The sequence below is a fragment of the Hypanus sabinus genome, chromosome 27 (genome assembly GCF_030144855.1).
Source record: "Hypanus sabinus isolate sHypSab1 chromosome 27, sHypSab1.hap1, whole genome shotgun sequence".
Taxonomy (NCBI): Eukaryota; Metazoa; Chordata; class Chondrichthyes; order Myliobatiformes; family Dasyatidae; genus Hypanus; species Hypanus sabinus.
In genome coordinates, this window is record NC_082732.1 from 32205240 (window position 1) to 32220426 (window position 15187).

The 15187-nt window shown below is 43.4% G+C and overlaps 1 protein-coding gene across 1 annotated transcript in view; it reads right to left on the bottom strand.

Annotated features, from left to right (window-relative positions):
- skia (v-ski avian sarcoma viral oncogene homolog a) overlaps nucleotides 1–15187 on the bottom strand; it is a 167133-nt gene that overhangs the window by 10079 nt on the left and 141867 nt on the right. The window contains exons 2-6 of the mRNA XM_059952175.1: nucleotides 10802–10930; nucleotides 8943–9067; nucleotides 8022–8290; nucleotides 3604–3902; nucleotides 648–878 (exon numbers count right to left, since the gene is read on the bottom strand). Coding sequence (XP_059808158.1) covers nucleotides 648–878; nucleotides 3604–3902; nucleotides 8022–8290; nucleotides 8943–9067; nucleotides 10802–10930 — 1053 coding nt within the window. The remainder of the gene's footprint in view (nucleotides 1–647; nucleotides 879–3603; nucleotides 3903–8021; nucleotides 8291–8942; nucleotides 9068–10801; nucleotides 10931–15187) is intronic.

Below are 15187 nucleotides of genomic sequence, written 5' to 3' on the forward strand. Positions count from 1 at the left end.
TTCTTACAAATTTCTACAGATCTTTTGTGGAGAGCGCTGCTTGACACACAACACTGATGCAACAGCTGGGTGAATGACTTGAGCCCCCCCCCCCCCCCCCCACACGCCCGAGGAAACGGTCTCGGGGAGAACGTACTAATGCCTCGCAGACAGCAGCGGGAATTTGCCCGAGGTCACTGGCGCTGTAATAGCATTATGCTACCATGCAGCCCCAGTTGCTTTGGAAGTTACATCTTGTATTCTACATACGACCTTCCCCAGCACATCTTTCAGCTACCCAAGAAAATGAATCACAATTTAGAATATGGTAACATATATGTACTTCGAACTTTGAATTCCACTTTCCCTTACCTGTCACACCCAGCCAAATGCACTCCGCCTAAACCTAGCCCAGTGAAATTCAATTTCTTCCTGACAGAGCCACTAGGGACTGGTCTATCTAATGTTCACAGCCAGGAAGCCCTATGACCGGCAGATCTTCAGAAACCTCCCAGTAGTATTAAAATTGTGGCTTTCCTGTTCTCAACCCAATTTATCAGTCACAACATAATACAACTGAAGCAGTACTTGTGGCAATCCAAGTGTGAGGTTATACAAATTTGTCAGTGAAGTCTTAACACTGGGCTCTATTGCTTCACCAGAATTACCTGCGCAGAGTATTTGATCCTCAGTCGCCCAGCTTCACAGCCTTTGTCACAGACCCTGATTTGTTTGGCTTGTTCTAGTTCACGTTTTAGCCTTATCCGCGACTCGTTTGCCTCTTTCATCTTCTTCTCATTCTCCGTGCGAAGGCGCTCGATCTCCTTTCGCAGGTTGCGCTTGGCCTCTGTGGCTTCACGTAGTTTCTCTTTCTTGGCAACACGGAGAAATTCAAGCTCCTACAGAGCCAAGAAAAGAGAGAGAGAGAGAGAGAGATCAATTTTACTTACCACACGTACCTCAATGCATACCGTACAGTCAAATACAGTGTTTTCTGTCAACAACTAAAAACAGTTCGATGAACAGCCTCCAAATGCCGCCATGCTTTTGGCGTCAACACAGGTTACCTACAACTTACTAAGCCTAACCATATGTTTTTGGAATGTGTGATGAAACAGAAGCACAATGTCACGTAGAGGGAAAACGTACAAACTCTTTACAGATGGCAGTGGGATCCAAACCCCAATTGGTTATCACTAGTGCTGTACCACATTTCACCAACTGCTGCTGTGGCGCCCAATGTAAAATTAAGATGCTTTCCAACTTGTAAGGTTGGTAATTTTATCTCAAGAACTTTTAGCATGAACACAAAGATGCCTTTCTCCCCAAATGAACAACATTTTTTTCAGTCATGATTCAGATGACTCTTTTCCTTGCTATTTTCAAATTTGCAACAGTCTGGTGTATAGAATCATGGCACTACAACTTGTAGCCATGTACAACATTTCATCTAAAAGAGCTTTTGCATTGACAGTGAGGCTTAAAGCAGTGGCTATACATGAGACCTGAGATGTCAAGTGCAGTCTCTGCTTTATCCTGTGACTGGTGAACCAATCGTTTTGCCTTACTTTTCCAACCTGACAAATCTCGCTCTTGAGTTTGGCGTTCTTTGTGACAGATGTCAGGAGTCTGACTAAGTAAGTATATTTTCTTCTGATTGCGGTTACAGAGATCAATGGGCCGCTGCATTTCACCCAATCAATCGGTTGTCCCTATTCCATTCATTGCCAAGACAACGAGCACTGACAGAAAGAAGTTGATTTACAGAACAGCCAACGTTCCTCCTCAGCTGCATGAAAGGATCTGACAAAGGGTAAATTTCTAAAGACAACACCCCTAGCCTTTAGCCATAGGAAATCCTTTACTTTCTGATAATTGTCATTTCCCAACTCAAGGGCTGGACTGGTCAAAATAAATGCTTAGCAATCACATATCATGGTAGTTCCAATATATAAATATTTTCAATTGAAGGTCCCATTCACCATAATGAACATGTCAGTAAATGGATATGGTGGGTTCCTCTAGAGGTAGCATATGCTTGTCAAGATAGATTTCACATAAAGTGCTGATGATTGTCGCCACGCTGAGGGGGTTGGGGCCAGTGTGGTACTGCCTCTGCCTGATGACCACATGAGCCAAGGCAGACTGAAAGCAGAAGACCACATCCTCTGCTACTGGACCTCTTTTAAAGACTGACCCAATCAGTTCCCTTACATTAAAGCTCCTCAGATTATTCTTCCCTTTTGAGAATTTATCCAATTCCCTTTTGAAAATTGCTCTCACTCTGCTTTCAACAGCCTCTAAGGCATCATTTGGTAGGAATTCTCTCTATTTGGGTGAAGATAAGTACCTCCTGACTAGGCTGAGCCAATCCCCTATTTCACCTACACCCAACTACACCAAGAGACTAGACTCGACAGGTAGGTAGATGGAGAAAAGCGAGACAGTTGCCAGTTGCAAGTCTGTGCATGGTGCAAGTGCATTTGTGATGATAACAAGTTAACTCCTTAAGGTAATGTTTGTGGGGTATAAAGCTCTGGTTAGACTACACTTGGAGCACTGCATTCAGTTCAGGTCCCCTCGCTATACAGTACTGTGCAAAAGTCTTAGGGTGCCTAAGACTTTTGCACAGTACTGTAGTAGTAATTTTACGATATTTTGGCACGAATAAAGCACATGTCATGACGTACATGAGTGATGATAAATTGCGTTCTGATACGGGTCTCTATGGTGGACTGAGAGTGCAGGGAAGGGAATCACGACTGGGAAAAGGGGAAGGGAGAGAAGAGGGAGTGGAAAGAACCAGAGAGACATTTATAATGATTAATAAACCAACTGCTTGGAATCAAATGTCCTTGCCTGGTGTCTCAGGGCTGGGTGTGTCTGCACCCACACCACTCCTGGCACTCCTTTTCTGCCACCTGTCTCACACCCCTCCTGTATCATTCACCTTCGCCATTACCAACATAAGAGGCATAGGTAGAGTGGACAGCCAGTGACTTTTTCCCAGGGCAGAAATGGCCATTACAAGGGGGCATAATTTTGAGGTGGTTAGAGGAAAGTACAGAAGGGAGGTCAGAGGTAGTTTTTTTTTTAAAACACAGAGTGGTGGGTGCAAAGAACACATTTCCAGTGGTGGTGGTAGAGTCAGATAGATCAGGGACATTTAAGAGACTTGTAGATAAGCACATGAATGAAATAAATAAAAACAGAGGGTTATGTTGGAGGGAAGGGCTAGCATGACATTGTGGGCTGAAGAGCCCACACAGCGCTTCACTGTTCTATGTAATGCCAGTGAGCATTCTTCCACACCCTTCCATGTTTCAACCCAAGTGGAATCCCTGATAATTTACACTGTTGTGTTCCTTCTTCACAGAAAAGCAGCCCTTGCTCATTACAATTTTGCAACTGCATAAACAAAGCCTCCTGAGTGGAGCATGAAAATATAACATTAAAACTTGCAGTGATCAGTGCATCTGCACGATGTGATCGGTTCTTTATGTCAGCTGTTATGCTGCTTAAAGACAGTGCTGGGCCGGGTTTGCAAATTCAATCTATTTTTTTTCTGTCACTGCGTATAATTTTTCTTTTACAAGGCATCTTACAAGCAGTTTCTTCCCTTACCTGCTGCAAGCTGCGCTTGGCTTGCAAAGCAGCATTCAGTTTTTCCTCCTGCTTCACTCGCATCTTTATGATTTCATGCAAGAATTTCTCCTTGGCCTCCTTGGTGTCAATTCCAATGTCCAAGGCCTGCCTCAGTTGCTCTAGCTCCACTTCCAGTCCACCGTTGTGTGCTTCTGTGTGGCCCCAACTCTCCTGGGCTGCACTGGATGCGACTTGGACTCCAGGTGAGCTCAGATCCTTCGCTGATGAGCCAGATGAGGTGAAGGAAGGAGAAGAAAGTGAAGACAATGACGATGTGACTGTAGGAAGGAAAAAAATTGCATCACTATACATACATAATCCTTATGGTCGCTTTTCATTTGGAAAGCTGGACATTGTGGAGGCTAACGCAGCTGAACTAGTTTTCGCACAATGTCATACACTACATCGTTAATGGATGTCTGACTAAAGTGAGGATTTGCCACCTGTCTAATAGTCCTAAAGATAATCTGCAGGACACAGTGCAAATTTGGAAGGGAAGCTAAAGAACGAGGCCTCCTCGAGATTGGCAAGCTAAGGCTAACTCTTTGAACTGTAGGAGGTTGAAAATGACTTGATTCCCATGGCGAAAATGGCTAATACAATGAGGCATCATTTTAAGGTGACTGGAGAAAAGTATAGGGGAAATGTCAGTTGTAAGTTCTTCACATAGGGAGTGGTGCTAGAGGCAGTTACATTAGGGGGACTTAAGAAACTCTTAGAAAGGCATGTGGATGGAAGAAAAATAAAGATGGCTATGTTGGAAGGAAGGGTTGGATTGATTTTAGAGTAGGTTAAAAGGTCAGCACAAAATCATGAGCTGGAAGTCCTGTATTGACCTATAACATTCTATGTTCAACTTTGGCTGTTAAATGGCACAATTGAGTGGCAATACTTTTCTACCTCCTAACTCTGATGCTGAGCTGCAGGCTACTGGTACTCTGGGCACGTGCAGAGACACTTGCAGGCTGCCCCCAGTAATCCTTAGGTTGTGTTGGTTGTTAACACAAGCAACTTATTTCACTGTGTGTTTCAAAGTGACAAATAAAAGATTCTGAATCACATGGAACACCATCATTTCTGTCCGGTACTTGATTAAGTGTACGAATTTGCTTAAGGTACTTGAGTTAGCACTGTCCTCATCCAGCAGGGAAAGCAATAGCAGATTCACATGATTATCCACTTGTTATATAACTTCCAGACTCCTTGACTCATCTTGTGAGATCATCAGCCAACGTGACTGGGACAGGTGAACTTTAACTATGAGCTGGCTCTAAGACTGCTGAATTATAAATTTCTCCGAATAAACTAAATGCTGCCCAGGAAGGGAGGTAATCTGTCTGCACCAAAGCCAATTTGTCTTAGTCATTTAAAGAAAAAACTTACATCATAACAACAGATTACTAACAGATATCAGTGAGGGTACAAATGCATCCTCATTCCATTAAGGGATCAGCAGAGCACAATCGCCTATTATTCAAAGGTATAATTTGCAGGTAACTAATGTAAAAGTGACACATTATTATGTTAAAAGAGCTTCTTCAATTCGAGTTCTTCATGTGGGTAGAAAACCAAGCAAATCAGTGAAAATGACAGACCATTCCTTACATCAAAAAGAAATGGGCCATGAATGGAGTCACATAACACAACAGCACAGAACCAGACCCTTCAGCCCACCTAGTCCATGCTGAACCACTAACCTACCTAGTCCATTTGATCTCCATCCTCACCACAGTCCTCCATACCCCCCCAATCTATGTACCTACCCAAATTTCTCTTAAATGTTGAAATTGAACCCGCAACCAACTGGCAGCTCGTTCCTCACTCTCACTAGCCTCCGAGTGAAGATGTTCCCCCTTATATTCCCCTTAAACATTTCACCTTTCACCTTTAACCCATGACTCCTGAAAAAATACAGGTGCAAACAAATCCATTTAAGATCCCCCCCATCTTTTTCAGCTCTACATATAGATTACCACTCTGATCTTCCAGAGGTCCAGTTTTGTCCCTTGTTATTCTTTTGCTCTTAATGTATCTGCAGAAATCCTTAGGATTCTCTTTCACCTTTTCTGCTAGAGCAACCTCATGTCTTCTTTTAGCTCTCCTGATTTCCTTCTTAAGTGTTCTCTTGCATTTTTTATACTCCATAAGCATCTCATTTGTTCCTACCTGCAATGCATCTCCTTCTTTTTCTTAACTAGGGTCTCGATATCTCTCGAAAACCAAGGTTCCATAAACCTGTTATCCATGCCTTTTATTCTGACAGGAACATATAAACTCTGTACTCTCAAAATTTCACTTTTGGTGGCCTCCCACTCACCAAGTACAGTTTTGCCAGAAAACAACCTGTCCCAATCCACGCCTGTCAGATCCTTTCTGATACCATCAGTATTGGCCTTTCACTACTTTAGAATCAAAACCCTAGGACCAGACTTATCCTTTTCCATAATTACCTTGAAACTAATGGCAAGTGTAGATGCAAAGTGTTGCCTTACACAAACCTTCGTCATTTGCCCTGTCTCATTCCCTATTTGGAGATCTAGTACCGCACTCTCTCAAGTTGGGGTTTCTATGTACCGATTAAGGAAGCTTTCCTGAACAGATTTAATAAACTCTTTCCCATCCATCCCTTTTAAAGGATGGGAATCCCAGTGAATATGTGGGAAGTTAAAATCACTTGATCACAATAGGTTTCTTGCTACAGTCTGCAATCCCTCTACAAACTTGCTCCTCTAAATCCCATGGCCAATTGGGTGATCTATAATATAATCCCATTAATGTAGTCCTACCTTTCTCATTCCTCAATTCTACCCATAAACCCTCACTAGACGAGCTCTCCAATCTATCCTGACTGAGCACTTCCGTGACACTTCCCCGATTAGTAATGCTACCCCTCCCCCTTTAATCCCTCCCACTCTATCACATCTAAACAATGGAACCATAGATGCCAGTCCTGCCCCTCCTGCAATCAAGTCTCACTAATGGCTACAATGTCATAATTCCACATGCTGATTCAATCATCAGAAGCTCATCTGCTTCTCCTACAATACTCCTTTTGTTGAAATTAATGCAGCTCAGAACATTAAAAAGTACAAAGTAAATTTATTATCAAAGTACAAGCCTGAGATTCATTTTCTGGCAGGCATACTCAGTAAATCCAAGAACCAGAACAGAATCAATGAAAGACTACACCCAACAAGCCAGAAAACAACCAAAGTGTAAAACGTAGGTTCCACCTTGACTGACTTTTCGATTCCTGACTTTGTATGTAGGCTCAACAATGTCTTTTCCCAAAACCACTATTTGAAATGGCGCTCTGGTTCCATTCCCCTGCAACTTTGGTTTAACCCCCCCATGTGCAGCACGAGCAAATCTTCCCACTACAATATTAGTCCCCCTCCAGTTCAGGTGCAAATCATCCCTTCTGTACAGGTCCCGTCTTCCCTGGAGAAAGCCCAATGATCCAAAAATCTGAAGCCCTCCCTTCTGCACCAACTCCTTAAACTATATGATCTTCGTACTTCTGGCTTCATGAGCACATGGCATGGGTAGCAATCCTGAGATCACGACCCTGGAGGTATGTTCTTTAACTTAGCACCGACGTTCCTGAACTCACTTTACCGAACCTTGTCATCCATCCTCCCCATATCATTGGTACCGAAGTGGACCACGATCTCTGCCTGCTCACCCTCCCACTTTAAGAATGCTCTGGACTTGATCCAAGATGTCCCTGGCTCTGGCATCCAGGAGGCAACAAATCATCTGGGAATCTCATCCTCATCCACAAAAGCTTTCTGTTCCCTGAAGCAACAAATCTCATCACAACAGCTAGTTTCTTCTCCCCCTTCCCTTCTGAGTCACAGAAACAGGCACGGTGTCAAAGACCTGACTGCTGTGGGTTTCCTCTGCTAGGACATCCCAACAGTATTTAAAGACTGGAGTGCTGGAGAAACTCAGTAAGGCAGGCAACATCTATGGAGAGGAGCAGGCTTTAGAGACCCTCATTAAACTTTGCATAAAGGGTCTCTACCCAAAACATCAGCTGTCCTGGTTTCCTCTCACAGACTCAATCTGACCCCACTGAGTTTGCCCAGCAAATCATGCGTTGCTCCACGTTCCATTCTCTCGTGGTTGCTATCCAAGCTCACGATCCGAACATACTTTCCCACAGAGTGGAATGTCGCGGGAGTTTGACACTGGAGACGCGCCGCAGGAGCTCTCGTGAGCTGGTACATCTGGAGAAGGACAGGCTGAAAGTAAAGCATTCAGCTCTGACTCGAGTGCTGTGTTGACAGAGGTCTGGAAGAAGTCCATTCATCAGGCCTCTTGACATGAAGAAGAGCTTTGGGGGGGGGGGTGGGTGGGAGTTAATTTATAAGCTGTGTGTGAATTAAACTTACATCCTTCTCTGCTTTCGACTTCCACTTCAGCATCTGAATCTTTGTCTTCAGAAGGAAACGTGGCAGCAAGAGGAACAGCTGCTTCCTGTTCAAGCTCTGTTTCGGCTGTTACCCTCCTTTTCCGAGGTCTGTTAACTTCATTTGGAGTCCCGGCGTTCTGTGTGGCTGTAGTGGCCAGTGGTGACTGTCGTCCAGTCCTCTGCTGGGGCAGTGGTGTTAGGGCTACATTTGGCGCCACTGAACTTTCGTAATTTTTGTATGCATAGAAACTAAGAGAGAGCACAGAACTATTCAGAACTGAGAAAATATATGTACAGTTAAATCTCACCTTCCCCAATGCAAATTTGATTTTTTTTGTATCATTAAAGAGAATTTCAAACTTAAAATGCAAGAGTTTCATATGAGCACATCTCCAAGGGGTGCAGCCATTTGTTGGCCAGGACTGCCATGGAATGAGTGAGAGTTGAGCCAAGAAAGATTTACTAATTGTGAACTAAACATAAATAGTGGCACTAGCAACCTTTCCTATGGAGAATGGGGTTGAGAGGGAAAATAAATCAGCCATGGATTGAATGGCAGGGCAGATTCAGTGGGCAGAATGGCCTAATTCTGCTTCTTTGTTTTATGGTTTAGGTCTTGGATTGATAATGTGTTCAAATGATACAGAAGCTGCCTTCTGCCACCTCCCTCAAAGAGGTAGGCCAGCGGGCAGCTCATTTTAAATATCAAGATCACAGCTCCATTTTCCCCACGTGAAGTGAATACACTTCACTTCTTCGTTATTTAAAGTAAACTGAAAATAAACTGTCATGCTCATTTTAAGATTTTGCTGACATCCGTATAAAGATTTCTAGTTTTGATCTTCAAGACCTTCTACTTCACCATACCTTGTTTCAAGATAAGAGCAATCAGATACCGTACCTGTCCCGCGATAGTGCAGGGAGGTGAGTCAGAGTTTCTTTTTCAGTTGTGGAAGTGGCTGGTGACCAGGGTCGGAAGGCGGAGAGTCTTTGCTGAGAATGTACACAACTGCTACTTAGAACATTCTAGGCAAAGAAAAATATTGTTTCTTTGTTACATATAATTTTCTTTAAGATCATTCTGCATTAACTTTTCACGATCTTATTTTTCTCATCTCTCCCTCCCTTTTCCTCTGCATCTTTGTGTTTTTAAAGACTCGATTGGGAAGGCCGCTTCAAAGGTGCTGACAGACCTTAACGGCCAGTTAATGGACAGACCTTAACACAAGAGACTCTGCAGATGCTGGAAATCCAGAGCAACACACACACACACAGAAGTGCTGGAGGAACTCAGCAGGTCAGGTGGCATCAATGGAATTGAATAAGCAGTCAATGTTTTGGGCCGAGACCCTTCCTCAGGACTCACTACAGAAGAAGGGTCTCGGCCCAGCGTTTGTGTGTGTTGCAATGGACAGACATTACTGTTTTCGCATTTGACCTTTGATATTTCAAGATTCAAGATTGTTTAATGTTATTTCCAGCACACACATGTAAAGGAGAACAAAATAATCATTACTCTGGATTCTATGTAGCACCAAACCACAATAAGATAAAGAACACAATAATACCAAAAAACCCCAGAAAATATAAATACATAAGATAACTTATGTGCATAGATTGATTGTATGCCCACAGGAGTGTCTGTACATAAGGTGACTGACAGGAAATGATAAAGTGGTGGTGGTTGGGTGTGGAGGAGTGGTTTAGTGGCTGGATGTATTGATCAGCCTTACTGCTTGGGGAAAGTAACAGTGTTTGAGTCTGGTGGTCCTAGCGGAGGTGCCACTTAGTCTCCTCCCCGATGGGATGGGATTTCAATGTGCCAGACACCACAGCCAAATATAACAGCTCATGGGGGATTCTAGGACCAGAGGGCACTGCCTCAGAATACAAGGATATCCCTTTAGAACAGAGATGAGGAGGAATTTATTGAGCCAGAGGTGGTGAATCTGTAGAATTATTTTCCACAGACAACCGTGACGGACATATCACTGGCTGTACTTAAAGTGGAGATTGATAGATTCTTGATTAGTAAGTGCATTAAAGGTTACGGGGAGAAGGTAGGAGAGTGGAGTTGAGAGATAATAAATCAGCCATGATGGAATGCAGGAGCAGACTCTATGGACCTAATTCTGCTCTTATGTCTCATGGTCATCCATGCACACCTATGCACAAATCAACACCCTCTCGACAGCAATGAGAAGAATCTTGGACAAGTTCTCCCATTCTAGAAGTGTGGGTGTTAGCTGTACTGCCTTTGGCAATGCCAATGTCCAAATCAGCCAGCTTTGACCAGGGCCTCTCAGATCGCATGCAAACTTGGATTAGATTCAAGGGCATTTGTTTAGGGAATGCCCCAGGGCAGGGCAAGTTTCCTTTGCATAATGTTTCTGAAAGAAAAGCAGATTAGACAGATCTTGATGAATGGAAATCTAGAATACACATTTGTCAAAAGTTAACGGAACTTCATCCAATTACTAGTATAAAAATTACTACATTGTGTTTCCTCTATTAAGATCCTCCCTCTTCCTCAGACTGTTGCCACATGGTTTCCTCTCAGTTGGAGCATATGTGTCAACCATCCAGCTGCCAGTCCCTCTTTCAACTCTGCTCAACCTTCCTCTGTATCACAGACTTCACAGCAGACCCAATGTTGAATCATACTTTTTGTAAGGCAGGCAAAAGAGTATCCTCTTACCCCTCCCCTCCCTCTTTTGACCAAAGTTATTTGTTGGACTTACTACTGAGTGACGTACATACCTTCATGCCAGAAGGAGAGGAGAACGACCTCCACCATTCAGGCTGTTTCTCCTTCTCGCTTGTAGTTGGATGCTCTGAAAGGGTTTCATCTTTCTTGAACTTTTTAAACACTGTTTGATCAAAGGGGACCTAGATGGAAGAGAGACAATGAGAGAGAATGAATTTAATAATTTTTTTGATGGTATACAATACAAAAACACTTCAAGGAAAAATAATTTGATCAAGGATACTGAAAACTATATTTTTTTCAATTAGGTTTTTTTTTAATAGCGTCTGACTGAATTTTTCCCAAGATATAAATGCATAGACCATAAGACATAAGAGCAGAATTAGGCTATTCAACCCTTTGAGTCTGCTCTGCCATTTCATCATGGCTGATCCAATTTTCCTCTCAGCCCCAATCTCCTGCCTTCTCCCCATAACCTTTCATGCCCTGACTAATCAAGAATCTATCAACTTCTGCCTTAAATATATCCAGTGACTTGGCCTCCACAGCTACCCGTGGCAATGATTTCCACAGATTCACCACCCTCTGGCTAAAGAGGATTGAAGGTGTATAAATAGGGAGAAATGCAAACAGGCTCTTCCCCACGAAAACTGAGTGAGACGAGAACTAGAGGTCAAAGGTGAAATATTTAAGGGGAACCTGCCTCTTTGGGATTCCCAACAGTATGTGGGCAGTAAACTTCCCCGATTCCATGCCAATCGGAGTAAAGATCCCATACAACAGAATGGAGAATCCAGTTTTGAAGATCTTCAAAAGGCAGTGCTCAAGAAGGCAGCATCCATCATTAAGGACTTTCACTATCTGGTCCATGAACAATACCTCATTATTCTTTTTTTGTTCTGTTTATTTATTTTGTAGTAAATTTTAAATGTCTTTGTACTGTTCTGCTGTCAACAAATAACACATTTCCCATATAAAACTGTGGTAACAAACCTGATTCTGATTAGGACAAAATAAATACATAAAAAAAATTTCTTAGTGTTTCAATATGTCCTTATTAATTTTATGCATTTGTAAAACAATTTTTAACATCACTACAGTTATAGTAGTTTTTTAATTATCTCTGAACGTCAGGGAATTTGCAGCCTGGTCTTCACAGAAGGTGATGCCCTGCCCTATCTTGCCAAAGGGTGTTCACGATAGTTGTTCCAGCCGCTGCCTGGGTTAGTGTGGGTTATCAGCTCCGTGCTGCCCAGAGGAAACAAATCTAGCACTAATACTACAATGAATGGTGCATCAGAAATAGAGGATGCTTGCCTGCTGTGCAAATAATTCTGGATCTTTTGATGGTTAAATCAGAAGAAAGATTTTATTGACTTTTGTGTTGCTCCTTCATGCAAACAAGGCCCAAGGAGTCACAACAAATAACTTGCCAAGCAGAGCTTTTTTTTAAAAAAGATAGCTAACATTCTTGCAGAATTTATCTGTTTGGCAGTTTCTTGAAAACAGCAAATGAATTGTGTAATCAAATCAAACATAGAAGGGATAATTATGGATGTGAGAGGGGCTGGGGGAGGGGGGGGGTTTAAGGATAAAACCTCTCCACTCCTTCAAAGCAGCAAAACGTGTTTTTCTCTCCCTCTGAAATTCAACTTGTCACCAATTTTAGAGCTTGCAGCTGTAGTGTGCGTATTGGGTCAGCTGCCAAAACCTGCTTTGTCTACCCTGTGAATTGCAAGACATGGCATGTAAATTACCCTGATGCAATGCAGAGCCCCTAGCCTGCAAAGATTTGATCAACAACAGGACTGTGTCTGGAACGGCAGTGATGATAGCACCAGTTAGGTATTTGGCAAATGCCCCTCCGTTTCTGCAAACCTCTCAGTTGGGGGCTCCAACACTAAAACCATAACAGGTGACAATGCCAAAGGGAGGCTGTTATTTTTCTGTCAGCACACAGAACATTTTGTTCGGACAAGACATCAATTTCAGGCTCGCAAGTGAATGCTGGAAAAAAAAACTGCTTGAACACGGCCTCTTTTGTGGGTCAAGTGTGAAACAGACTCAGTGGGCCAAAAATCTCCTATTCTATAAGCCAGTAACCCTTTGTGGGACAAAGCAGCATCTCTGAAGAATTTCAAAAAGAACTCAAATACTGATTAATAGAATCCGCCCTCATTTAATGATTTAAATCCTACATCAGACAAAAACACACATTTTAAATATGCATCCGTGAAACTATTAGGAATTGGCCCTGCTTAGCACATCATGTACACAACACAAAGCAGATATTGTACATCTTACGCAAAAGGTTGTGGTTTGCTCGCTTAATCTTTAGTTTTTGGGATGAACCATTGTATTAAATGCCCAGAGAAAGTGGCTCATTGGGAGGGCGGTTTAAAGCAATAAGGGGGGGGGGAGGGGGTTCAGAACATAATTCAAACTAGACAATAAGTTTCCTTCCCTGAAGTGAAGCAGATGGAGTTTCTGACAATTTGATGCTTTAGCAATCACTTTTACTGACATTACCTTCTCATTTTGGGCATTAATTTTTTTTAAAAAGCAGAATTTAAGTTCTTTAGCTGACCTGACAGGATTTCAATATTTTGCTGGTGTTTGTTAGGACTCTCACCTCCACACTCTACAGGCTGATCGCATTTACTACCTTTTGAGTCATCTGAAACCCAACAAGAGAGCTGGCCCTCAGACAATGCTGGACCGCTCGAGATCATCTGCCAGAGGCCAAGCCCCCCCACACCCTCTGTGGAAGGCCAGTGTTTCGACACAATGACAGGGTCACCCCGGGCCTCAAGAAATTCGGCATTTCCCACCGACAGCCGGCAGAACCTTGCCCCACCTGTGAGCCCAGGCTGAACCCAACAGACTAGCAAGGGATGCTGAATGTGCTCTACCTGGTGAATTAACCTTCAGAAACAGCAAGGAGGCAGGCAGCAGTTCCCCACTCTCTTCCTATACCAAGGACAAGCACTAATGGGGTGGCTAGCACAGAGGCAGTAGTGGTTAGCGTAATGCTTTACTGCACCAGCAATTGGGGTCCAATTGCCACCACTGTCTGTAAAGAGTTGGTATGTATTTCCTGTGGCCGATAGTTCCATTTAATGTCAGAGAAATGCACACAATATACGTCCTGAAATTCTTATTCTTCATAGACATCCACAGAAACAGGAGTGCCCCAGACAGTTAGACCCCCAAAGGCCCCCTATTCCCCCCCACACAAGCAGCAGCAAGCAATGACCCTCCACCCACCAAGCATGCAGTAGGCCCCCCCCAATAAAGACCACAATCTGCAGTAGAACAAAAGCTAATCGTTCCCCCCACATTCCGAAGATTGAAGTTAGTGAGGGCACGCCAAGTTGGCACCAGTAGTAGGGCAACACCGATTGTCTCCAGCACATCCTCAGACCGTGCCGGTCGTTGACAGAAATGACTCATTTCATTGTATGCTTTGATGTGTGTCCACTCGCCAAATTAAGCTAATCTTTAGTCTAATCAATGGCACACTGGCTTTGCTGTGTCCCCTTCCATCATCAAGATGGTGAATCGTCTTTCTGTGCAACAATAACACCGCAGTGTCCATTTGTCTAAACCTAGAAATTCCCAACCTGGGGTAGAAAGACCCCTGGCTTAATGGTATTGGTCCATGGCATAAAAAAAGTTGTGAATCCCCTTAAAGTGAGACCACTGGTTGTGGGAACATGTGCAGAACCTTTTGCTGAACCTGGTGGTGCGAGTCCTGAGGCTCTTTGACTTCCTTCCCGACGGCCGCAGCGAGAAAAGAGCACGGCCTGGGTGGTGAGGGTCTCTGATGATGCACGCCACTTTCCTCCAACAGAGTTTCATGTAGACGTGCCCAATGTTTGGGAGGGCTCCACCTGTGACATAGAGGGCCGAATCTACTTTTGTGGGATTTTCCACTCAAAGGCATCGGTGTTTCCATACCAGGCTGTGGGGCAGTGTAGTTTGTGCCCTTGCACGTAGGCCACTTCCAATATCATGTAGAGAGAGTTACTGAGCAAAACTCATAGAAACATAGAAACCGTACAGCACAATCCAGCCCTTCGGCCCACAAAGTTAAGCCGAACATGTCTCTACCTTAGAAATTACTAGGCCTCTATTTTTCTAAGCTCCATGTACCTATCCAAAAGACTTTTTTTAAGCAAGCATCAAGAATTTGAGTTAATGTTAATTGCAGTGTGTGTATGAAGCCTGATTTTAGCTAGCGAAACCGTGGTGTTCAAATTAAGAATAAATGCACCTATATTTCCGAAGATATGAGACAGCTGGTTTCAATGAAAACTGCTAAGACTGGAATGCTCTGAAATTTTGGATTGGGATCAGACGCATACCCCGATCCTACTGGGAAGCTGCTCAGTATTCACCAAATGGCCAACCAACTCCTTCTAGCACAGCAACCCACA